Source organism: Oncorhynchus keta, chromosome 11, assembly GCF_023373465.1.
Source record: "Oncorhynchus keta strain PuntledgeMale-10-30-2019 chromosome 11, Oket_V2, whole genome shotgun sequence".
NCBI lineage: Eukaryota > Metazoa > Chordata > Actinopteri > Salmoniformes > Salmonidae > Oncorhynchus > Oncorhynchus keta.
The window spans coordinates 53897835-53924293 of NC_068431.1; the positions used below are offsets into that span (position 1 = coordinate 53897835).

Sequence of the window (26459 nt, forward strand, 5' to 3'; positions counted from 1 at the left end):
TGTTGGTTTGGGGAACTAACAACAAAGGTTAGGATAAATTACGTGAAAGGTTAGGGGAACTAAAACAAAACTGTAAGGTGAATTTAAGTAGTAGTTTAGGTGAATCGGTTTAAAGTTTAGAATAAAGGTTAGGGGAAGGGTTAGCTAAAATAATACAGTTGTTCCCGACGTGACTCAAACACACAACCTTTAAATTGAAAAGAATCCCAGGTACTTTATTATTTGATATTGAGTTAAAACACACACACACACACTCACACACACACACACACACACACACACACACACACACACACACACACACACACACACACACACACACACACACACACACACACACACACACACACACACACACACACACACACACACATCTGGATTGGATTTTCATTGTCAAGCAATTGTGGTAGATACTTCAAATAATTTGTCACAGTACTTTAAGGCTTCAGTTTGGATATACTTTTAAACACCAGATCAAAGCTGAGAGGAGCTTTGGGGATTGATGGTTTTTACTGTGTGTTTGTCGAAGATTCTACTCTAGTGTGCACAGCCTGGCATCAGAGCAATATGAAACATACTTAATGTATTTCTGAGCATCTCCAAGATGTATGATACCTACTAATGATCTAGTTACTTTAGACTGAAACAAAAGTAGGGAGATTGGTTGGACGGAGTCCGCGACCACCTAGCAATTAAAATGGTCAAAAATTGTCATTTCTCAAGCAATCATTTTCTACGACTGTCTGGGAGTGGTTTGAGTGGGGAGGGAAAAACTGAGAACTGTCTTTTCAAACAGCTCTTACACTAAATGGCCATTATCATCATATTCACAATTTCATATTATTATTCCAACCTCATAGTGTGGAAATATATATAAAACACAGGACAATCACATTTTTTGATTGCGCTAGGCCTATGAGAAAGTATACTAAACTGCAATGAGCTGCTGTGTTTTCATCTGCCAATGACCTACTTTTCCCATCCGCCATCTGCCATATCTTTCCATGGTGTGGACTCACTCACCCAGCTGTTTAACACACACACAGACACGCACGCACACACACAAACACAACTGCCAATCCTGACTCTCCATCCTATCCATCTTTCCACGGTGTGGACTCACTCACCCAGCTGTTTAATGACAATGACCAATAATAGCATTCCAATCCTGACTAATCATAATTAAAAGACCCACTGCTTTTGGTGACCTTGTTTCTGCATGTTACTTCCTCTTTTCACTGAACCAGGCATAGAACAGAGTAGGATTTGGGATGGCCTAGTGGTTAGAGTGTGGGGCCAGTAACCGAAAGGTTGTTGGATTGAATCCCCGAGCTGACAAGGTAAAAATCTGTCGTTCTAAACAAGGCAGTTAACCCACTGTTCCCCGTTAGGCTGTCATTGTAAATAATAATTTGTTCTTAACTGACTTGCCTAGTTAAATAAAGGTTAAATAAAAATTTTAAAACTTCCCTCCATAACATAAGTCATGTTGCTCGTGATGGCTCAGTAGGGCCTGGAGGGACATTCAAAAGCAACATGTTGTTGCACAGAACTGCAACAGAACAGAGTAGGGCCAATCAAAGTTGTAGTGATTCAATCAATCAGCCGGTGGCTGATTAGTAGGGGCCTGGTGGCATATTCAAAAGCGACATGTTGTTGCAAAATGTTAAAAGAGCAACAGCAAGAAAGAATTAGGCTAGGCACTAAACAAGTTACACAACAACAACTGCAGCAGCTTGCAACGACAACTGGAAACCTTGGTCTGATTCACCAGTATCACCGGGAAGGGTTTTATAAGATCTGGAAATACTTAGCTAGGTGTGTCCTTCCCCCCTTGTTACCCTGGTGTGTATCTGTCTATCATGGAAGTTAATAGCAAACTTAGTGTAGAGTTACTCTCCCATCCAGCCCTCTCTGGGGAAATATGAATCTGGCAGGTTTATGGTCAGAATCCATTACTAATCTTTTGGAAAAGGGGTTTTCACATACACTGCACATTCTGTGGACGTTACTGTGCGATCTCAGCAAGCTGCAGAGCAGTAAGGAAGGAGCCATGGGGAGAACTGAGGCTCCCTGTGAGAGCTGAGTGGTCTATATAAAACACATAAGTATAGTACATTAAACTCAGCATAAGTAAACATCACATCAGGCACAATCTGTGCCTTACTCAAGCCATTGTGCTGTTGATTGCAAACCATTTCAAGACCCTTTCACAGGCGTCTAAATCTAATGTGCCTAACCAGCTGGGGGGAAATGGTTGAAATGGCGTTAGAAACGGATTGAAATTACGTCATTGTGATGTCATGCCCTCTGGGTATTTAGAATGAGAATGCCTATGCCACAAGCATGGAAAGTGTCCCATGACTGTCTCCTGCTATGGACCAAGGTCGGCTGAGTGCATCATCAGCATCACCACCAGCCCATGTCTGTCAAAACCTATTCATTTTCACTGTGTCAAAGACGACTCCTCTCCTCAAGCAACACTGACCCAATTGGCACCCGGTGGTAAAAACAGCAGACTTTCATTAGGCTTTTATAACATCCAAACTGTTCCATGTGTGCATTCCCCCTCCTTCTCTTTCCATTTCTCTCTCTTCCTCTCTGCCTCTATCTCACTCCAACTCCCTCTCAATTTGTCTACTTTCTCCCACTCTCCAGTTCTCGCACTCTCCCCCCCCCCTCTCTCTCACTTTCTCCCTCTCTTTCTCTCTAGTTCTCCCACTCTCCCCGTCCTCTCTTTCTCTCTCTCTCTCTGAGTCACAGACTACATACCAGTGTCCACCACAACTCAGCTTTAACATGTTTAATCAGACTTGTTATTATTATAGACAGAAACGAGCGGAAATGGAAAGGAGAGCTGGAGAGAATGGGATTGGGGTGAGAGGAGGAAGTTAGGATTACTGCCAATGAAAGACAGTAAAGAAATTAGCTCACACAAGGGTCTGCTGTGTGGTAGTTGTAAGGGCCCATTGGGAGTATTGGGTCTCATAATGACAGCTTCACAGCTGAAGGTGAGATATGTTAGTCTTTCACGTCCACTCCAATGTTCAGGAACAGTAAGACTCATTTGTCATGAGGAATAATCTGAATGCCTGAGGGAGCTAAATTTAAACTGATACTGATTGTTTCAAGTCTTTCTTTCTCTCACTTCCTTTACAAGTCCCCATGGCAGTATATTTTAAATGATGAGCCCAAGCCCATGCTTTGGAAGGTTTTACCCTCACAGAACTGCATAGTATCTCAGTGGTCATAACAAATCCTGTTGCCAATGGTCTGTATGGTTACCAAGATTACTGCAAAGGCAATGACTGCAGAGTGTAATTCTAGAGATAAAATATTCATCCAACTTGTTGAATTAAGTTTTATCAATCTACTCCTCTTCTAGTAGGCCTATTATCATTGACATGACTTTTTAAGCCTACATTCAGCCTATACAGCTGCCAACTAAGCCAACAAAAGTGTCGCCTGGAGAGATATGATTCTGACACATTCAATTTTCTAATAGTGATGCTGATCCATATTGCCATTCTTTGCCACTCTTTGCCACTATTTACCACAGCGAATGTTCTGACACACACAACAGTTAGTCTCTGTTATGTTATTCATGTGTAATTACTTGGTTATAGCCTGGCGTGAGACTGTTTATATTTAGTGGTTTTAGGATGACAGGCTCATATGGTGCTGTTTAAAATGACTTGCAAGGCTTCTTTGTCACTTTTGGGGTTTTGAGAGGAAAGCGTGTGACTGATGATGGCCAACTGTGCCACGCCACACTGCCAGTGCTACTAAGCCTCTTTTATTAGGTGTAAATCTGAGGGACTCGATAAAGTTGGGCTTTATTAAAGGTAAGGTTTAGCCAACTGGAAACCACTATGGTAAATTAAAAAGCAACAAGACGTGTAATAGTGTAGTTATTGTGCAGTTGTTTAAAATCTCCAGTGTATTTTCAATACTCAACAATAAATTCTCAATCAATTTTCAGAATGACTTCCACATAATGTGTAGGTGAACAATCCTGACGAGTGACAGGTAAAAAAAATAATCGCTGTAGAGGTCACATGGTAGAAACGCAGGAGTGAATGGAAATACACACAAACAGATCTAAATCAAAATGCTAAAATTGAGCCAACAACCCAGATGAGAAATGTGCACTAGGCAGAGGAGAGGTGTGCTGAATCCTGTCCCTTGCGGCTGGCTGCAGCTGCGAGGCTCCCCCTCCTCTAGTGCTGCTGTGGTTTCAGACTGGGGGCAAGCAAGTGGGCCAGGGCCAGAGACGTGGCGGGAGGGAGGGAAGGATAGGGGAATTTCTGACATGTTCATGGTGATCTTCCCGAGGGGCATATTTAATGGGGAGCAGGCAAGGCATCCTCAGAGGGGGAAGGGGGAGGTGGGGAGGGACAAGCCAGCGCATTTACAGCTGGAGGCAAGGCAGGGTGGGAAAGGTCCACATAAAACAAGACACTTCCGATTGCTTCATCCCTCGGGGTACTGACGGACTGACTGACACTCCCTTGTCACAGAGCACAGGTCAAATAACTAAGCTAGTTGTTAGTTTATTGGTACATTTTCTATTGGATTATTATGTTCAGTATGTTTGCTGGAAAGTACAGTGACTTGGTCATGAAGAGATTGGCCATGACATAACGTGCTATATGACATGATCCGGAATTATTTAAATTACATCTACCAAGTAAGGGTGGTTGAGTACAGCACTGCACTGACATTAAGTTTGGCTCTGCCAATCTATTTATTGCATGAAAGCTCTGAGACTAAAGTATCTAACTGCATGGTAACTGTATTCCTTGCTACTATTGGAGGTGTCTGAATCTCTCTCCCCACTAAAATGCTTGCCTACCTTCCAAGACAGTAAACCATGGACAACCTTCTATACTAAGGAAAACAAAGGACTGTATAACGTCTGTGTCTGTCTGTCATATCACGGCTGTCTGAAACTTGGCTGAGAAGTGAGTGTTCACATGTCTCTTCATGGGTCAAAGAGCTACACCTTCTCTAATAATGGTTGGAATGTAAGGAGGGACTTCAACTCTGACCTTGTCTGAAATTTAGAAATGAATCAAAAAGAAAAAATGTCAGCAAAACAGAAACAAATAACTGCCACTCTGCTCTGACAGTGACTATTTTTGGTTGTAATGGTAAACTTGGACCATGACAATCCCTGACCTTACTTCAGTGTTAGGGCTGACCAGCCGGTTGGCCACGTGGCATGTAGAGTCTTGTTGTTTGGCTGTGTGAGTAATGAGTGGTCTGGTCTGTCGACACTGTGCTGTGGGCGCGGCCCTCCATTTCACTCTCTCGCTCTCCCTCTTCCTCTCTGTCTTCCTCTCCCTCCCAACAGGTGGGGATTGTCTCAGAGTTCATCAGAGGTGGAAAGTGTGTTTGAGTGCGAATCAATTCATGTTTAAGGGCAGGGACAACCCACTGAACCCAGCCTTTTATAAATAAGCATTGTGATTTGTAAACAAGCATAAATCAAGTCAGTGTCTACTTTATGAGACCTGGGGTTGGGTTGGTTTAGCTAGTTTTATGTCTGTGACTATGTCTCGTGTGCCATTGGGTTTACATGGACTTATGCCAAGGCTCCAATACCTCCCTGTGACACAAGTTCCATTATATGGCATCTATGTCACCATAGACAAACACACTGATGGAAGATAATGGTCAGCATTATAGACTGGTTTGGACTGCTTATGTGGTGCATTCAATTATATTCCCATTCAAACTATTGCAATGATCCAATGCATCACAATCATCCTCATTCTGCATACAGATTACACAGTAATTCTAATTGCACAGATGCATACGTACTTGCAAACCAAGGTAAAATAGAGGGTGCTTAAATCTATCCAGTTTCACGGCATGTACAAGTGTGAGGTGTAAAATGGAAATGTGCTTTCATCTTGTGGAATTCAAACGAGCAACCTTTCGGTTACTGTCCCAACACCTTTGCAATAAGCTACCTGCCATCCCATGCTCCCATGGTGATCGCAAGGTGACAGATAGAGAGCACCCCATGTTGACAGAATAAAGCTCAACTTTACCTGCTTGGTGAACAGTATGGCAGTATCCCAATAGTCTGGATGCTTGTCGTTATTCTTATTAATCTTTTTTTGCCAAGTGCAGAAGTTACGCAGCGTCATTGCTGCATTGCCTGAGACTTTGGGTCCTTTGTCATCATCAGTTAGCACAATGAACTTGACAACAACAATGTTGATGGAGTTGAGAATACTGGGGTGTTTGTAGAGCCTAGCTGCCACAGACATGAGTGTCAAGAGGTAATGTTTAAGGTCATCTCCATGGAAACTAGCCATGGACTCATCAGCAACAACCAGCGTCTCCACGTATCTGGGGATGGAGGCAAATCTCTTGGATCTACCTTGGATACCTTTTAACATTGTTTCAGTCACATTGTGACCTTTGTATAAGTGCTTGTATTTCTCCAAAGACGCGGCGACGTCTGGACCCGTGTCCACCGCGCACCTGGAGGTCGAGTTACCGTTGAAGTTATCGTTGCTACGGCGCCGGATAACATGCACGCTCTCGGCGCTCCTGGTATTTCCTGAAGTAGTGTCATTGTGGACAGGGTTGATGAAATATTCCCAGCCTTTGAAACCGAATGCGCCTTGCAAGCCCTTGCACAGACTCAGCGCTGCGTATGAGAGCCGGTCTGAGTTGACATAACCAGAGAAAAAACACCTGCTCAGGTCCCCGCTTGCAGCTGGACTGGAGGCAGAGACGGTGGGGGCAAGGAAATTTGAATCTGGATGCAAATCAAGCACTAGCTCCTGCTGGAAGGCGCTTATTTTAAGAACAATTATCCCCGTAAGAATATCCTCGCCGTTGTCAAAAACATTATGCTCATATTGTTTGTCATCCAGTCTAATGGGGTAGCAAAGTTCACTTTCACTCTCCATGCAATTAACGGATCTGGAGTGTAGAATCACGAAACAATAGAGCAATATTGTCCTTATGAACATCACCATGATTGGTTTTATTGAGTAACCTAATGTAATGATCAGGAATTGAAATGAACAACAGAAGTAGCCTGCACGAGCCGTAAACGTTCCCTCTAATGCAGTCGTAATGAGTGATCGATACAACAGAGAATAATCCAAGGCGCAAATGGAAGGCTATTCTAAAACATTGCCGTTACAAGTCCGCTCAGTGCAAAATCCTTCAATATCTGACCCGTTCCCATCATCTACCTGTCTGCTGAGCCGATTGCTGCCTTCTGTGGACTTTATGCTTTTGCGTCATGAGTAGCCTAAATATTGAGAAATTGTAATCAGAGTTTTTGGGGTCGTAACTAGTTACCACAGCCGCAAAGTCGTAATTATGGTTTAACCCCGCCTATTTCTACAATTTCTCTTAAAATCTGACTTGAAACCTAACGTTAAATTTATCCATAACCTTAACCACACTGCAAACCTTATGCCTAACCATAACCTTAAATGAAGACTATAAAGCACATTTTGTTTTAATGAATTTTTACGATATAGACCATTTTGACTTTGTGGCTGCGGTAACTAGTGACAACAGAGTTTTTGGGGAGGCGCTCGGGAAAGCTCATTGGTTATGCGTCTCAGTTCAAGGTTTACTCTGCGACCACTTGAAACTCTGTACTGTATTAGCATCACAACTTCCGCGCAGCACACGAAAAACAGGGTTTCCTTCCACTTACCCCTCGAGCTGGGTCTGTGCTATGCTATGCAGTGCTTAGCGCGCAGCCTGCCTCCATACACATTTGTATCCAACGCAACATCCAAAGCAAAGTAGCACAACACCAAATGAGTGATATATTTTGCATATGTTTACTAGCCAGTGCCTATACTCTACAAAATGCCCTTTTATAACATGCCTTTGTGAATTAGTAAGATGTATCTAGGAGTTAGGCTATGCTTCAACACCCACTGATGATACAAATATGATCATCTTATTGGCATGCGAGCTCAGAGACCAACATGGATGTGGAAAGTGGATAGTGGATAGTGTGCATACTTTTAGTCTTGTGCTCAATATACCCAATCTTCTTGGGGTTTATAATTAACTGAAACCAGTGGGCTACATGCCTATGCGCTGTAGTATAATTGAGCCAGTGAGACAGGGTTTAGGCTATATCTGATTAATCATGCTGTCACAATCATCATACGAATCATCATCATCAGATCACTGGGGAAAAGTCCATTCAAGTTCAACACGAGTTTATAGCCTACAATGTAAAACAGTAGCCTAATGTTACTATGGAACTGTGAAAATAACAATACAACACAACCGTGACAAAGGGAAACAATGTGATGTGTTGGGTACTTTTACTTGACGGTGTTTGGTCTTTCAAGATTGTTCAGAACTCCAACTTAATTTAGATTGGATGCCTGGCGGTGTCCAGACAGTTCTCTTTTCAGATACAATGTTCTGGAGGCTGATACAAGTGCGGCATCTTGTGGCTAATAGGCATAATCATGTACACCGCTTCTGTCTAACTAAACAAGACTAATCAAATCAATTGAATACAATTAGCTGCTATCATCCATTAACTGTTACGTTTTAATTGTGTGCATCATTTGTTTGATTTCTTTCCATTTAAATGCATTTTTTTTTTGTAACATACATGGGATTCAACTCCATCATCAGAAGCGCCTACATTTGAATTGTGAGACAACACTGCCACGTCGTGGTTAAAAGACGGTGATTTAATAATACGTTTGTTTTATCATTGGTCATTATGATAATTTAGCTGACACCTGATAGAGACTTCGAAGTAAAGTAGCCTATTGTAATGTGGCCAAAATGGGAAATAAGTAATAGACATCGAAGCATTTTCAAAGTCCCAAAGTGAATGTGATGCGATTGCATTTTTTTTTCATTGTAATTTTGGAAATGTTATTTAACTCCACATTTGTGTGTTAGGTGTGGGCGTGTTTTAACTTAACTTAATGTGTCTAACGAAAACACAATTATTACATTATTATTGTTGTGTAACAAATAGCCATTTTACATTTTTACTACCAGGCTATAACTGTCAATGGCTACTGATCCTAAATAATGTGCACGTGTCGAGCTCAGTCAATCACTGAGAATGAATAAGCAGCACAAGCACAGCCTACAAAATAATTCCAGAGAAAGAAAAATGTGCTCAAGTCTTTCCTCTATGTATCACTCACGGCTTTATTTATGTAATCTATGTAAGTGCTTCCTTTGAGTTGAAATCAAATATTTGGTGGTAAACAGTCCAGTCACAGAGGTTCTAAATACTGTACTGTCTTCGGTCCAGTCTTGTCAGATGGAACGTGAAGATGAGACTCGAGCCTTAAGTGTGCGCATGCAGTTCTGGAAGAGATTTGATTATATTTTCAGACTTAGGCTGCAAGTTTGCCGCTGAAATAGAGAGCTAAACGTAATGGAGTGAGATGAGTCAACGGTTTGCTGGTATTACTTCGACCTTACTCGGTCCAGGGACGTCCCAAGGATCCCATTTAGACTGTCTCGTCTAGAATATCTGTTGGAACTATTGAAGAGTGGGCGTGCCAGTGAGGTCCCATTGGATCAATTTGATTTTAGTTTATGTTTTTTTTTCTGTAAGCACGAGGGGGTGGAGAGAGCAGCAGCAAATTATATAAAAACAATAAACCACTTAGGCCTATGTTTAAGAAGAGCAAGGCTGTATAAATACCACAGTCACGAGAAGTCGCCGCTTATTCAGTCTGCTACAGGTCTCGAGTTCTGACTTCAACTAACTATAATAATAATTCTTTATTTTTAGTATAGCCTACTGTTTTGCAACTCCTATAGATGTCAATGGCTATAGGTGATTGGTGGTTGTTTAATTTTGATTTATTAAGTAAAATCAAGATGTATAGCGCAATTCTATGTTGAGCACTCAAGACTGTATGGTACCTGTCATACGCGCTCTTCTTTATTCATAGCAATTTCTCTATTAAGAAGATTAAGAAGAAAAAAGATCTTATCACACATTTACATCGTTTCTTTGATATAAACGGTGCTTGTGATAGTAATAAAATGGGTTCAACTTTACATATCACTTTATTAACCCTGTCCTTAAACAACGTTGTGCTGTCGGAATTGTTCCACTCGGAGGAGACCATACCCGTCATAAACAGTGTGAAGACCAGCGGTCGGCTCTGGAAAAGGAGCGAGGATCAACATAGCTTCAGATTGACAGCTTTCGGCCAGGACTTCACATTGAATTTGACTCCGGATGACTCGTTTGTTGCTCCAAAGTTAACCATTCAGCACATACAATCGAAACATCTGGCTGCGCTTTTCAACGGAACCAGATCAGGGCATTTTACCGGTGGTATCATCAAGCCAGAGGGGAATGGGGACGAGCTTAAAGGCTGCTTCTTCTCAGGGAAGGTGGACACCGACCAGGAATCTGTTGTCGCGGTGAGCCTGTGCCACGGGATGCAAGGGTTCTTCATAGCGCATGGGGATGTGTATCTAATTCAACCCAAAGTTATTGGCCATGGTAAAACAGAGAGATCATTCTTGCAGGTGCACATTATAAAAAGGAGAGTTTTGACCGAATTACAACATTTGTCCAAGACTTTCCAAGCGTTTGATCAGGTGAAGGATAAAAGCCGTCTGGCCACAGATGACGGCACTGCATATCCTGTTGATGATGCTGAGCTAGCGACGGGACGGAAGCGACGGTTTGTCTCCTCTCCAAGATATATCGAGACGCTGGTCGTAGCCGACGCTTCAATGACACATTTCTATGGAGACGAAATAAAGGTGAGGGCATGAACTGGCACAAATTGATAACCACAAACGGAATATATCGTTAACAAAAATTATAAACCAATACACTATTATATATATTTTTGCATTGGATGCAATGTGATGGGCACATGTCCAAACGCGTCATTACACACAAAGGATTTCCAATGCAGTTTAATTTTTCCAGGCAAAAATAAGCGCCTGAAATGGCATTTGTGGAACTGTCAAGGCAGCCCAGCCTGATCTCATAGACCAGGCGTAATATAGTAAATGTAAATCCGTGAAAACTAAATTAGTGTTACTTGGTATGGTTACCTGGTAAAATAATGGTAAAATGAATAAAAACATATTAACCTGTTACTCCTACCCCCTACTTTTTTGAACATTCTGTTAAAAATCGCGCAACATTTCAGCGCCCTGCTGCTCATGCCAGGAATATAGTATATGCATATGACTAGTATGTGTGGATAGAACATTTACATTTACATTTAAGTCATTTAGCAGACGCTCTTATCCAGAGCGACTTACAAATTGGTGCATTCACCTTATGACATCCAGTAGAATAGTCACTTTACAATAGTGCATCTAAATCTTAAAGGGGGGTGAGAAGGATCACTTATCCTATCCTAGGTATTCCTTAAAGAGGTGGGGTTTCAGGTGTCTCCGGAAGGTGGTGATTGACTCCTCTGTCCTGGCGTCGTGAGGGAGTTTGTTCCACCATTGGGGGGCCAGAGCAGCGAACAGTTTTGACTGGGCTGAGCGGGAACTGTACTTCCTCAGTGGTAGGGAGGCAAGCAGGCCAGAGGTGGATGAACGCAGTGCCCTTGTTTGGGTGTAGGGCCTGATCAGAGCCTGGAGGTACTGAGGTGCCGTTCCCCTCACAGCTCCGTAGGCAAGCACCATGGTCTTGTAGCGGATGCGAGCTTCAACTGGAAGCCAGTGGAGAGAGCGGAGGAGCGGGGTGACGTGAGAGAACTTGGGAAGGTTGAACACCAGACGGGCTGCGGCGTTCTGGATGAGTTGTAGGGGTTTAATGGCACAGGCAGGGAGCCCAGCCAACAGCGAGTTGCAGTAGTCCAGACGGGAGATGACAAGTGCCTGGATTAGGACCTGCGCCGCTTCCTGTGTGAGGCAGGGTCATACTCTGCGGATGTTGTAGAGCATGAACCTACAGGAACGGGCCACCGCCTTGATGTTAGTTGAGAACGACAGGGTGTTGTCCAGGATCACGCCAAGGTTCTTAGCGCTCTGGGAGGAGGACACAATGGAGTTGTCAACCGTGATGGCGAAAACACTCATAGAAAACACTCATAGACTCATAGACGTTTATAAAACTGGTTAAATCACGGCTGTGACTATAACAGAACGTGCGTTTCATCGAAAAGTGCAGGAAAATCTGATCACTGAAAATGGAAAAATATATCCATGCGCGACTTGAACCCATTGATAAAGGTGAACCACATTTAATGGGGCTGAGGTTGCAATACCTACAGCTTCCACACGATGTCTAGAGTCTTGTCATTTGCCTACTATTTGTTTCTTGGTCAAACAGACGCAAGGCAGCGCAGTTCTTCCGGTCTCTGACCGGGTATTTTGGTTGAGATTTACCCGGACATTATTTCCAGACGGACAGCTAAAGAATATACATCGCCTCGTGATCAATTTGGTCGCTTATTAATGTGTACTAATACCTAAAGTTGCATTACAAAAGTATTTTGAAGTGTTTTGTGAAAGTTTATCGTCAACTTTTTTAATTTTAAAAAATGACGTTACGTTATAAGACGCAATTTTTTTTCGTTTATCACACAGTCTTCATAGATCGATATCTAGGCTATATATGGACCGATTTAATCGAAAAAAAGACCCAATAGTGATTATGGGACATCTAGGAGTGCCAACAAAGAAGATGGTCAAAGGTAATGAATGTTTTATATTTTATTTGTGCGGTTTGTGTAGCGACGACTATGCTAATTATTTTGTTTACGTCCCCTGCGGGTCTTTTGGGGTGTTACATGCTATCAGATAATAGCTTCTCATGCTTTCGCCGAAAAGCATTTTAAAAATCTGACTTGTTGCCTGGATTCACAACGAGTGTAGCTTTAATTCAATACCCTGAATGTGTATTTTAATGAACATTTGAGTTTTAACTAGTACTATTAGCATTTAGCGTAGCGCATTTGCATTTCCAGATGTCTAGATGGGACGCCTGCGTGTCAGGTAGGAAGGAGCAAGAGGTTAAACATAAGATAGAAGGTTATTTAAGGCAAAAACAAAAGGAGGGTGGATGGGTGAGCATATAATGCAAATGTCTAGCAATCTTTGTTCTAATCTCATCATGGATAACTTTAGCATTTTAGCTAATTAACAACTTTGCAACTATTTACTACTTTTTAGGTAGTTTGGAACCACTTAGCATGCTAGCTAACACTTCCTCAACCCTAACCCTTTTAGCTAACCTTAACCCTTTAACCTAACTCCTAACTGTAACAGTATCCCCTAGCCTAGCTAATGTTAGCCATCTGGCTAACATTAGCATTAGCCACCTAGCCAAATGTTAGCAACAAAAAATTGGAATTTGTAACATATCATACATTTGCATATTCATAACATATTGTACATTTTGCAAAAACGTAACATATTTTACAAATTGCACATACAGTGAAAGTCAAAAGTTTTGACCCACCTACTCATTCCAGGTTTTTTATTTATTTAAAAAAATCTACATTGTAGAATAATAGGGAATACATCAAAACTATAAAATAACACATATGGAATCATGCAGTAAGCAAAAAAGTGTTAAACAAATCAAAATATATTTAATATTTGAGATTTTTCAAAGTATCCACTCTTTGCCTTGATGACAACTTTGGACACTTGACATGCAATGTTGTGCTTCTATTTTTATTTACCTGGCCAAAGCTTTTGATTTTATTTATGTTTTACCTTTCTTACCTTTCTAAATTCTTATCTTCAATGACAGCCTAGGAACAATGTGTTAACTGCCTTGTTCAAGGGCAGAACGACAGATGTTTACCTTGTCAGCTCAGGAATTCGATCTTGCAACCTTTCGGTTACTATTCCAACGCTCTAACCACTAGGCTACCTGCCGCCCCTAATACGGTAGACCATTCCATTCTTGTGAGCCGGCTAAGGAGTATTGGTGTCTCTGAGGGGTCTTTGGCCTGGTTTGCTAACTACCTCTCTCAAGGAGTGCAGTGTATAAAGTAAAAAAAAACTGCTGTCTCAGCCACTCCCTGTCACCAAGGGATACCCTAAGGCTCAATCCTAGGCCCCACGCTCTTCTCAATACACATCAACAACATAGCTCAGGCAGTAGAAAGCTCTCTCCTCTATTTATATACAGATGATACAGTCTTATACCATCCTACCCATGCTAGATTACGGTGACGCAATTTATAGATCGGCAGGTAAGGGTGCTCTCCAGTGGCTAGAGGTTCTTTACCACCGTGCCTCTACACCTGCATTGCTTGCTGTTTGGGGTTTTAGGCTGGGTTTCTGTACAGCACTTTGATATCAGCTGATGTACGAAGGGCTATATAAATACATTTGATTTGATTTGGCCATCAGATTTGCCACTAATACTTCTTATAGGACACATCACTGCACTCTATACTCCTCTATAAACGGGTCATCTCTGTATACCTGTCGCAAGACCCATTGGTTGATACTTATTTATAAAAACCTCTTAGGCCTCACTCCCCCCTATCTGAGATACCTACTGCAGCCCTCATCCTCCACATACAACACCTTGTTCTCCCAGTCACATTCTGTTAAATGTCCCAAAAGCACACACATCTCTGGGTCACTCCTCTTTTCAGTTTGCTGCAGCTAGCAACTGGAACGATCAGCAAATAACACTCAAACTGGACAGGTTATCTTCATCTTTTCATTCAAAGAATCAATAACGGACATTTACTGACAGTTGTGTCTGTTTTGCTTGATGTAGTGTTGTCGCTACCTCCTTGCTCTTTATCCTGTTGTCTTTGCCCAATAATGTTTGTACCATGTCTTGTGCTGCTACCATGTTGTGCCGATGCCATGTTGTGTTGCTACCATGTTGTTGTCATGTTGTGTTGCTACTATGCTGTGTTGTCATGTGTTGCTGCCATGCTATGACGTGTCTTAAGCCTCTCTTGATGTAGTGTTGTGGTGTCTCTCCTGTCGTGATGTGTGTTTCGTCCGAGGAACCATGCCAAATTTGTTCAATCTCCTGAGGGAGAATAGGTTTTTCCGTGCCCTCTTCACGACTGTCTTGGTGTGCTTGGACCTTGTTAGTTTGTTGGTGATGTGGACGCCAAGGAACATGAAGCTCTCAACCTGCTCCACTACAGCCCAGTCGATGAGAATGGGGGCGTGCTTGGTCCTCCTTTTCCTTTAGTCCACAATCATCTCCTTTGTCTTGATCACGTTGAAGGAGAGGTTGTGGTCTTTGCACCACATGGTCAGGTCTCTGACCTCCTCCCTATAGCCTGTCTCATCGTTGTCAGTGATGTTTGTCTTCCCCAATTTTTTGGGTGTGGTCGAGGGGAATTCCTGCTTATGACATGAACACCGACTTAGAGTATAGGCCTAGGGTTTCAAGCTCTGGTCGATTTCAAATGTAATTATATTTAGTGACCAAATATAAACATTTGAAGGAGATACATCTTCTGCTTGGATAGTTCAGTTTGCACTGTTCTGTGAAGGAAGTAGTACACAGCGTTATACGAGATCTTCAGTTTCTTGGCAATTTCTCACATGGAATAGCCTTAATTTCTCAGAACGAGAATAGACTGATGAGTTTCAGAAGAAAGTTATTTGTTTCTGGCCAGTTTGAGCCTGTAATCGAACCCACAAATTCTGATGCTTCAGACACTCAACCAGTCTAAAGAAGGACAGTTGTATTGCTTCTTTAATCAGTACAACAGTTTTCAGCTGTGCTAACATAATTACACAAGGGTTTTCTAATGATCAATTAGCCTTTTAAAATGATAAACTTGGATTAGCTAATACAACATGCCATTGGAACACAGGAGTAATGGTTGCTGATAATTGGACTCCTGTACGCCTATGTAGATATTCCATTAAAAATCTGCTGTTTCCAGCTACAATAGTCATTTACAACATTAACAATGTCTACACTGTATTTCTGATCAATTTGATGGCGTTCTAATGGACAAAAAATAGCTTTTCTTTCAAAAACAAGGACATTTTTAAGTGACCCCAAACTTTTGAACGGTAATGTAAGTGAATTTGACCCAAAACTTTTGCTCCCCTGAAATGGGGGGGGACTATGTACAAAAAGTGTTGTAATTTCTAATAGTACCTCAAATTAAAGCTGACAGTCTGCACTCATAGTAATTTTATAATTTCAAAACCAAAGTACTGGAGTACCGAGCCAAAAAAAAAATCCCACTGTCCCAATACTCTTGGAGCTCACTATATATACTGTCAATACCTAATAACCTCAGAAAAGATGGAGTGATGTTATACAATCTGACTAAGTTTGTGTCTATCTGAAACTGTAAATAAAAATGTTGGCACAGAGTCTTGTGTTTGAGTTTAAACCATCTGGGAATGAGAGGAAGCCAAGAGGAGTTTTGTTTTTGTGGTCTTCAACCCATTTTATTGATGGAAAGAAAAACACAAATGTTTAAACATTTGATTCCAATTGGCTTATGGATTTGGGTCCCTTCTCTGACTGCCTGCAGAGCGTGTGTTGTCAGATCTCTTTGCAATTAATTAACTAGTGAAATGAATCCAGGATTCAATGTTTATTGACAACTAGGTAGTGCACAATTGATAGTACCATAATATATGCCATTTAGCAGACGCTTTTATCCAAAGCGACTTACAGTCATGTGTGCATACATTCTACGTATGGGTGATCCCGGGGATCGAACCCACTACCCTGGCGTTACAAGCGCCATGCTCTACCAACTGAGCTACAGGACCACCTAGCAAACCCAGGACCATCCCAGCAAACCCAGGAACATTCCCATAACATTAACCTAGATTCACATTAAGTTCTAGTTAGGGATGTATCTAACACTAAGAATATAACATACAAAAACATTCATACAAATGTATTTATCAGAAATGTTTTATATTAAATATCCTTGGAATGTTCTAACGTTCGCTAAAATGTTGTGCACAACATCTGTAACAACGACCACAGAACAGTTTGTATGTTTGTATAAAACATTTGCCTGATGTTGCAGGAATGTTCCTATAGCACATTTAATCTGTTCTTTAAAGGTTCCCAGAATGTTTAATTAGCTTGTGGGAAGAGTCTGGTGGGAACATTGTGGGGACAAAATATATGTTCCCAAAACACCAAAACTGTCCAGCTGTGCAGATGATTTCACAATGTTTCTTTAAGGGTGCAAAAAACATTCACTTTATGTTACAAGAACGTTCCCACAACACATTTCATCTGTTGATTCCCACAAATTTGTGGGAACTTTGTGGGAACATTGTTAAGACATAACAAGAGACACAGCATTCTCCCAAAACTCAAAAACGGTTGAGTAGTTTTGACATTCAGATAACGTTTGTATCAGCGTGTACAAAACATTCATTTGATGTTGCAAGAAGGTTGACAAAACAGTGTTTCTGAGTTCTTTAAAGGTTCCAAGAACATGCAATTAGGTTGTGGGAACAGTGTGTGTAAATTATGATAGGTTACCAAAACACAAAATATGCTGATGTGATGACATTCATACAATGTTTAAGTTAGGTTGCACAGGACATTCCCTTAATGTTGTAAGAATGAAATGTGAGTTATGAAATTCAGAGCATATTTCTTTTAAATTTAACATAATAGTCCATTGATGTTCACTCAATATACATTTTTACCTTGTCTTGGAGGTCTTCACAACATTCAAGGGCATTTAGAAAATTATGTATTTACGTTTGACCTAATATTACCACACCATATGCACATTAAAGCATAGGAAAGCAGATTGGAATGCATCCACATTATGTTTCTCTCCGGATTTAATGGCAATTCACATTTGAGGACTGTATTTGACAAATAGTGCATTCGGAAAGTATTCAGACCCATTGACTTTTTCCACATTTTGTTACGTTACGTTTTTCCTCATTAATCCACCCCATAATGACAAAGTGAAAACAGGTTTATAGACATTTTTTAAAACAGAAATACCTTATCTACATAAGTATTCAGACCCTTTGCTATGATACTCAAAACTGAGCTCAGGTGCATCCTGTTTAGATTGATCATCCTTGAGATGTTTCTAAAACTTGATTGGGAGTCCACCTGTGGTAAATTCAATTGATTGGACATATTTTGGAAAGGCACCCAACTGTCTATATAAGGTCCCACAGTTGACAATGCATGTCAGAGCAAAAACCAAGCCATGATGTCAAAGGAATTGTCTGTAGAGCTCCGATTGAGGATTGTGTCGAGGCACAGATCTGGGGAAGGGTACCAAAAAATATGTGCATCATTGAAGGTCCCCAAGAAAACAGTGGCCTCCATCATTCTCAAATAGAGGAATTTTGGAACCACCAAGACTTCCTAGAGCTGGCCGCACAGTCAAACTGAGCAATCAGGGAGAAGGGCTTTGGTCAGGGAGGTGACCAAGAACCCGATGGTCATTCTGAAAGAGCTCCAGAGTTCCTCTGTGGAGATAGGAGAACCTTCCAGAAGGACAACCATCTCTACAGCGCTCCACCAATCAGGTCCTTATGGTAGAGTGGCCAGACGGAAGCCACTCCTCAGTAAAAGGCACTTGATAGCCCGCTTGGATTTTGCCAAAAGGCACCTATAGACTCTCAGACCATGAGAAACAAGATCCTCTAAACAAGATCCTCTGGTCAGATGAAACCAAGATCGAACTCTTTGGCCTGAATGTCAAGTGCCACATCCCGAGGAATCCTGGCACCATCCCTATGGTGAAGCATGGTGGTGGCAGCATCAAGCTGTGGTTATGTTTTTTAGCATCAGGGAGACTGAGGGAAAGGTATGAGGGAAAGAAGAACGGAGCAAAGTACAGAGAGATCCTTGATAAAAACCTGCTCCAGAGTGCTCAGGACCTCAGACTGGGGCGAAGGTTCACCTTCCAACAGGTCAACAATCCTTAGCACACAGCCAAGACAACACAAGTCTCTGAATGTCCTTGAACCCAATCAAACATCTCTGGAGAGACCTGAAAATAGCTGTGCAGCGACGCTCAACATCTAACCTAATAGAGCTTGAGAGGATCTGCAGAGAAGAATGGGAGAAACTCCCCAAATACAGGTGTGCCAAGCTTGTAGCGTCATACCCAAGAAGATCCGAGGCTGTAATCGCTGCCAAAGATGTTTCAACAAAGTACTAAGTGAAGGGTCTGAATACTTATGTAAATGTGATATCTGCAAAAATTCTAAAAAGCTTATTTTGCTTTGTCATTATGGGGTATTGTGTGTAGATTGATGAAGGATTTTTTTTATCTATTAAATAATAAGGCTATAACGTAACTGTAAGGGTTTTCTTCTGGTGAAAGAGAGGCGGACCAAAATGCAGCGTGGTGGTTATTCATGTTTTTAATAAAGACGACTATACATGAACAGACTATACAAAACAAGAAAAGTGAAAACCTAAACAGTCCTATCTGGTGCAAACACAATCACCCACAAAACCCAACACAAAACAGGCTACCTAAATATGGTTCCCAATCAGAGACAATGACTAACACCTGCCTCTGATTGAGAACCATATCAGGCCAAACATAGAAATAGACAAACCAGACACACAACATAGAATGCCCACCCAGCTCACGTCCTGACCAACACTAAAACAAGGAAAACACATACGAACGATGGACAGAATGTGACAGAACCCCCCCAAGGTGCGGACTCCGAACGCACAACCTAAACCTATAGGGGAGGGTCTGGGTGGGCATCTGTCCGTGGTGGTGGCTCTGGCGCTGGACGTGGACCCCACTCCATAATTGTCTTAGTCCACCTCCTTAGTGTCCCTTGAGTGGTGACCCTCACCGCTAACCTTGGCCTAGGAAACCTAACAACGGGCCCCACTGGACTGAGATAGCTCAGGACTGAGGGGAAGCTCGGGACCGAGGGGAAGCTCGGGACCGAGGGGAAGCTCGGGACCGAGAGGAAGCTCAGGAGTGAGAGGAAGCTCAGGAGTGAGAGGAAGCTCAGGAGTGAGAGGAAGCTCAGGCAGGTTGCTGGATCTACCAGATCCTGGCTGGCTGGTGGTTCCGGCAGATCCTGGCTGACTGGCAGATCCTGGCTGACTGGCGGATCCCGGCTGACTAGCGGATCTGGCAGATCCTGGCTGACTGGCACTTCTGGCGGATCCTGGCTGACTGGTGGATCCTGGCAGACTGGCGGATCCTGGCTGAATGGCGGATCTAACTGATCCTGGCTGACTGGCAGATCCTGGCCGACTGGCAGATCCTGGCCGACTGGCAGTTCTGGCGGATCCTGGGCAGACTGGTAGCTCAGACGGCGCTGGGCAGACGGGTAGCTCAGACGGCGCTGGGCAGACTAGCGGCACTGGTGGCGCTGGACAGACTGGCAGCACTGGCGGCGCTGGGCAGACTGGTAGCTCAGACGGCGCTGGGCAGACGGGTAGCTCAGACGGCGCTGGGCAGACTGGAGAAAAAGGTTTTGCAGCGCTGGACTGAGGAGCACTGGTGCCTCTGGAATGAGGAGCTCTGGCGCCTCTGGCATGAGGGGCGGTAAGCTCTGACAGCGCCGGACAGGCGGGAGACTCTGGCTGCGCTGGAGAGGAGGAAGGCTCCGGCAGCGCTGGACAGGCGGGACGAACTGTAGGCCTGATGCGTGGTGCTGGCACTGGTATGCCGTGCTTACTATGCAAAACCAACAGCTTTCTTTCTACTCTGTCCAATACATCCTCCACACTCTCAGACTCAGCACTCTGCTTCGCCGACAGCTCCAATTCCATCCATGGCTCCTTACGGTAAACAGGGGGAGTTGGCTCAGGTCTGACTCCTGACACTGCCACACTCTCCCTGTGCCCCCCCAATAAATTTTGGGGGGTGCCTCTCGGGCTTCCAGCCACTCTGCCGTGCTAGCTCCTCATAATGCTGCCTCTCTGCTTTCGCTGCCTCCAGCTCGGCTTTGGGGCGGCAATATTCCCCTGGCTCAGCCCAGGGTCCTTTTCCGTCAAGGATCTCCTCCCAAGTCCATTTATCCAAATAGTGCAGCCTCTCCCACTGCTGCTGCTGCCTCTGTTGCTTCTCCTGCTGCTGCCTTTGCTGCTGCTGCTGTTGCTCCTGCTGCACCTGTCGCTTCTCCTGCTGCTGCTGTTGCTGCTGCCTCTGTTTACCACGCCGCTTGGTCCTTGGTTGGTGGGTGATTCTGTAAGGGTTTTCTTCTGGTGAAAGAGAGGCGGACCAAAATGCAGCGTGGTGGTTATTCATGTTTTTAATAAACGACGACTATACATGAACAGACTATACAAAACAAGAAAAGTGAAAACCTAAACAGTCCTATCTGGTGCAAACACAGAGACAGGAACAATCACCCACAAAACAGGCTACCTAAATATGGTTCCCAATCAGAGACAATGACTAACACCTGCCTCTGATTGAGAACCATATCAGGCCAAACATAGAAATAGACAAACCAGACACACAACATAGAATGCCCACCCAGCTCACGTCCTGACCAACACTAAAACAAGGAAAACACATACGAACGATGGACAGAATGTGACAGTAACAAAATGTGGATAAAGTCAAGGGGTCTGAATACTTTCCAAATGCACTGTAGAGACACAGGACATTCTTATTTAATTCGTAGGACATTTGAACAGCGTTTAATCATACAAGCACATCCATATTTTTAACACTTCATATGTTGACAATCTGTATTTAATTTAATTCATAGGACATTTGAATTTGAACATTTAATCATACAAACACAACCAGATCTATTTTACACTTGCTATGTAAACAATATGCATAGAATTTCATTAATAGGACATTTGAAACGCATTTAATAATAAAAATAAACATGTATTTTAATACTTCATACAGTGCCTTCAGAAACCACATTATTCTCTATTCTTACCCCTTGACTTTTTCCACATTTGTTGTGTAACAGCCTTTTTTTCTCACCCATCTACACACAATACTCCATAATGACAATGTTAATACATGTTTTTAGAACATTTTGCAAATGTATTGAAAATTAAATAGAGAAATATCTAATTTACATAAGTATTCACACCCCTGAGAAAATACACTGCTCCAAAAAATAAAGGGAACACTTAAACAACACAATGTAACTCCAAGTCAATCACACTTCTGTGAAATCAAACTGTCCACTTAGGAAGCAACACTGATTGACAATAAATGTCACATACTGTTGTGCAAATGCAATAGACAACAGGTGGAAATTATAGGCAATTAGCAAGACACCCCCAATAAAGGAGTGGTTCTGCAGGTGGTGACCACAGACCACTTCTCAGTTCGTATGCTTCCTGGCTGATGTTTTGGTCACTTTTGAATGCTGGTGGTGCTTTCACTCTAGTGGTAGCATGAGACGGAGTCTACAACCCACACAAGTGGCTCAGGTAGTGCAGCTCATCCAGGATGGCACATCAATGCGAGCTGTGGCAAGAAGGTTTGCTGTGTGTGTCAGCGTAGTGTCCAGAGCACGGAGGCGCTACCAGGAGACAGGCCAGTACATCAGGAGATGGAGGAGGCCGTAGGAGGGCAACAACCCAGCAGCAGGACCGCTACCTCCGCCTTTGTGCAAGGTGGAGCAGGAGGAGCATTGCCAGAGCCCTGCAAAATGACCTCCAGCAGGCCACAAATGTGCATGTGTCTGCTCAAACGGTCAGAAACAGACTCCATGAGGGTTGTATGAGGGCCCGACGTCCACAGTTGGGGGTTGTGCTTACAGCCCAACACCGTGCAGGACGTTTGGCATTTGCCAGAGAACACCAAGATTGGCAAATTAACCACTGGCGCCCTGTGCTCTTCACAGATGAAAGCAGGTTCACACTGAGCACATGTGACAGACGTGACAGAGTCTGAAGACGCCGTGGAGAATGTTCTGCTGCCTGCAACATACTCCAGCATGACCGGTTTGGCGGTGGGTCAGTCATGGTGTGGGGTGGCATTTCTTTGGGGGGCCGCACAGCCCTCCATGTGCTCGCCAGAGGTAGCCTGACTGCCATTAGGTACCGAGATGAGATCCTCAGACCCCTTGTGAGACCATATGCTGGTGCGGTTGGCCCTGGGTTCCTCCTAATGCAAGACAATGCTAGACCTCATGTGGCTGGAGTGTGTCAGCAGTTCCTGCAAGAGGAAGGCATTGATGCTATGGACTGGCCCGCCCGTTCCCCAGACCTGAATCCAATTGAGCACATCTGGGACATCATGTCTCGCTCCATCCACCAACGCCACGTTGCACCACAGACTGTCCAGGAGTTGGCGGATGCTTTAGTCCAGGACTGGGAGGAGATCCCTCAGGAGCATGCCCAGGCGCTACCACTACTGAGCCTCATTTTGACTTGTTTTAAGGACATTACATCAAAGTTGGATCAGCCTGTAGTGTTCCACTTTAATTTTGAGTGTGACTCCAAATCCAGACCTCCATGGGTTGATAAATTTGATTTCCATTCATAATTTTTGTGTGATTTTGTTGTCAGCACATTCAACTATGTAAAGAAAAAAGTATTTAATACGAATATTTCATTCATTCAGATCTAGGATGTGTTATTTTAGTGTTCCCTTCATTTTTTTGAGCAGTGTACTTTGTAGAAGCACCTTTGGCAGCGATTACAGCTATGAGTCATAGGTAAGTCTCTAAGCGCTTTCCACACCAGGGTTGTGCAACATTTGCCCATTAGTCACAATTCCTCAAGCGGTGTCAAATTGGTTGGTGATCATTGCTATTTTCAGGTCTTGCCATAGATTTTTAAGTAGATTTAAGTCAAAACTGTAACTCGGCCATTCAAGAACATTAACTGTCTTCTTGGTAAGCAACTCCAGTGTAGGTTTGGTCTTGTGTTTTAGGTTATTGTCCTGCTGAGAGGGGAATTAATTTCTCAGTGTGTAAGAGCAGACTGAACCATCCATTCATTTTGTATCCTGAAAAACTACCCAGTCCTTAATGATTACAAGCATACCCATAACATATTGCAGCCACCACTATGGTTGAAAATATGAAGAAGGGTAGTCAGTAATGTGTTGTACTCAATTTGCCCCAAACATAACACTTCGTATTCAGGACAAGAAGTGCATTGCTTTCCAACATTTTTTGCAGTAATACTTTAGTGCCTTGTTAGAAACAGGATGCATGTTTTGGAATATTTTTCTTCTGTACAGGCTTCCTTATTTTCCCTCGGTCAATGTGGTTATTATTTTGGAGTAACTACCATGTTGTTGATCCATCCTCAGTTTTCTCTTATCACAGCCATTCAACTCTGTAATTATTTTAAAGTCACCATTGACCTAATGATGAAATCCCTGAATGGTTTCCTTCCTCTCCGGCAACGGAGTTAGGAAGGACGCCAGTAGTGATTGGGTGTATTGACGCACCATCCAAAGTCTAATTAATAACCTCACCATGCTCAAATGTCTGCATTTTTTATTTTTACCCATCTATCAATAGGTGCCCTTCTTTGCGAGGCATTGGAAAACTTCCCTGGTCTTCATGGTTGAATCTCTGTTTGAAATGCACTGCATCACTGAAGGACCTTACCCATAACTGTACGCATATCAGCAGCATACCACCCTGCATACCACTTCTGGCTTGCTTCTGAAGCTAAGCAGGGTTGGTCCTGGTCAGTCCCTGGATTGGAGACCAGATGCTGCTGAAAGTGGCGTTGGAGGGTCAGTAGGAGGCACTCTTTCCTCTGGTCTAAAAAATACCCCATGGCAGTGTTTGGGGACACTGCCCTGTGTAGGGTGCCGTCTTTTGGATGGGATGTTAAACGGGTGTCCTGACTCTCTGAGGTCATTAAAGATCCCATGGCACTTATCGTAAGAGTAGGGGTGTTAACCCTGGTGTCCTGGCTAAATTCCCACTCGGACCCTCAAACCATCAAGGTCACCTAATAATCCCCAGTTTTCAATTGGCTCATTCATCCTCCTCCTCTCCTCTGCAACCATTCCCCAGGTTGTTGCTGTAAATGAGAATGTGTTCTCAAGTCAACTTAATTGGTAAAATAATGGATATATAAATAAAATAAAAATATGTGGGGGTAGTGAGATGAGGCAGTCATTAAAAAATCATGTTAAACACTATTATTGCACACAGAGTGAGTCCGGGCAACATATGTAACTGGGTAAGCACATGTTTACTCCCTAACTTATTTTGGCTTGCCATAACAAAGGGGTTGAATACTTATTGACTCGGTACATTTCTTTCAGCTTTTCATTGTTAATTAATTTGTAAAAATGTCAAATAAATAAAAAACATCTCATTTTGACATTACAAGATATTGTGTGTAGGCCAGTGACAAAAAAAAATCAAATTTAAATTCAGGCTGTGACACCACAACATTTTGAAAAAGTCAAGGGGTGTGAATAATAAGACTTTCAACACGTGTTGTAGAAAGAAAATCATGAAATACAGTGTTACAAGTACACAGCATATGAGGAGGATATATTTTTATGTGTTCTGTGTCCTGATTGACCAAATTTGGCTGAACAAAGCCACAAGGCTATCCCCCAGTGGCTCAGATGGTTAATTATCTGGTTGGAAAACCCAAACATTGAAAGTTCAAACCCCACATATGCAGTTTGTCAGCATATGAAGGGTAATACAGATAGTTGTGTTGTGTTTGTATGATTAAATACTGTTCAAATGTTCTGTGAATTCAATTAAAATGCCATGTGTCTCTATATCATCAAATTTGATTGGTCACATACACATGGTTAGCAGATGTTAATGTGAGTGTAATGTGCTTGTGCTTCTAGTTCTGACCGTGCAGTAATATCTAACAAGTAATCTAACAATTTCACAACAACTACCTTATACACACAAGTGTAAAGGAGTGAAGAAAATGTATATACAAATATATGGATGGCCGTGCGCCATCAATGTTAGTGATGGCTGTTTAACAGTCTGATGGCCTTGAGATAGAAGCTGTTTTTCAGTCTCTCGGTCCCAGCATTGATGCACCTATACTGACCTCGCCTTTTGGATGATAGCGGGGTGAACAGGCAGTGGCTCGGGTGGTTGTTGTCCTTGATGATCTTTTTGGCCTTCCTGTGACATCAGGTGGTGTAGGTGTCCTGGAGGGCAGGTCATTTTCCCCCGGGAGTGATGCGTTGTGCAGACCTCACTACCCTCTGGAGCGCATTATGGTTGTGGGTGAAGCAGTTGCCGTACCAGGCGGTGATACAGCCCGATAGGATGCTCTTGATTGTGCATCTGTAAAGGTTTGTGAGTGTTTTCGGGGACATGTCAAATTTCTTCAGCCTCCTGAGGTTGAAGAGACGCTGCTGCGCCTTCTTCACCACGCTGTCTGTGTGGGTGGATCATTTCAGTTTGTCCGTGATGTGTAAGCAGAGGAACATAAAACTTTCCACCATCTCCACTACTGTCCCGTCAATGTGGATAGGGGGGTGCTCCCTCTGCTGTTTCCTGAAGTCCACGATCATCTCCTTTGTTTTGTTGACGTTGAGTGAGAGGTTATTTTCCTGACACCACACTCCGAGGGCCCTCACCTCCTCCCTGTAGACCGTCTC

The 26459-nt window shown here is 43.0% G+C and overlaps 2 protein-coding genes across 3 annotated transcripts in view; one reads left to right on the plus strand and one right to left on the minus strand.

Annotated features, from left to right (window-relative positions):
* The window catches only part of adamts15a (ADAM metallopeptidase with thrombospondin type 1 motif, 15a), a 28921-nt gene extending 21637 nt beyond the window's left edge, over positions 1–7284 (minus strand). Inside the window, exon 1 of the mRNA XM_035781298.2 lies at positions 6060–7284. Coding sequence (XP_035637191.2) covers positions 6060–7001 — 942 coding nt within the window. The 5' untranslated portion in view covers positions 7002–7284. The remainder of the gene's footprint in view (positions 1–6059) is intronic.
* A 2343-nt stretch (positions 7285–9627) lies between these two features.
* Positions 9628–26459, plus strand: part of adamts8a (ADAM metallopeptidase with thrombospondin type 1 motif, 8a) — a 44811-nt gene continuing 27979 nt past the window's right edge. For both annotated transcript variants that reach the window (XR_008060642.1, XM_035781300.2), the window contains exon 1: positions 9628–10770. Coding sequence is in view for 1 of the 2 variants with exons in the window: in XM_035781300.2 (XP_035637193.1) it covers positions 10036–10770 (735 nt within the window). In the remaining variant the exon portion in view is untranslated. The remainder of the gene's footprint in view (positions 10771–26459) is intronic.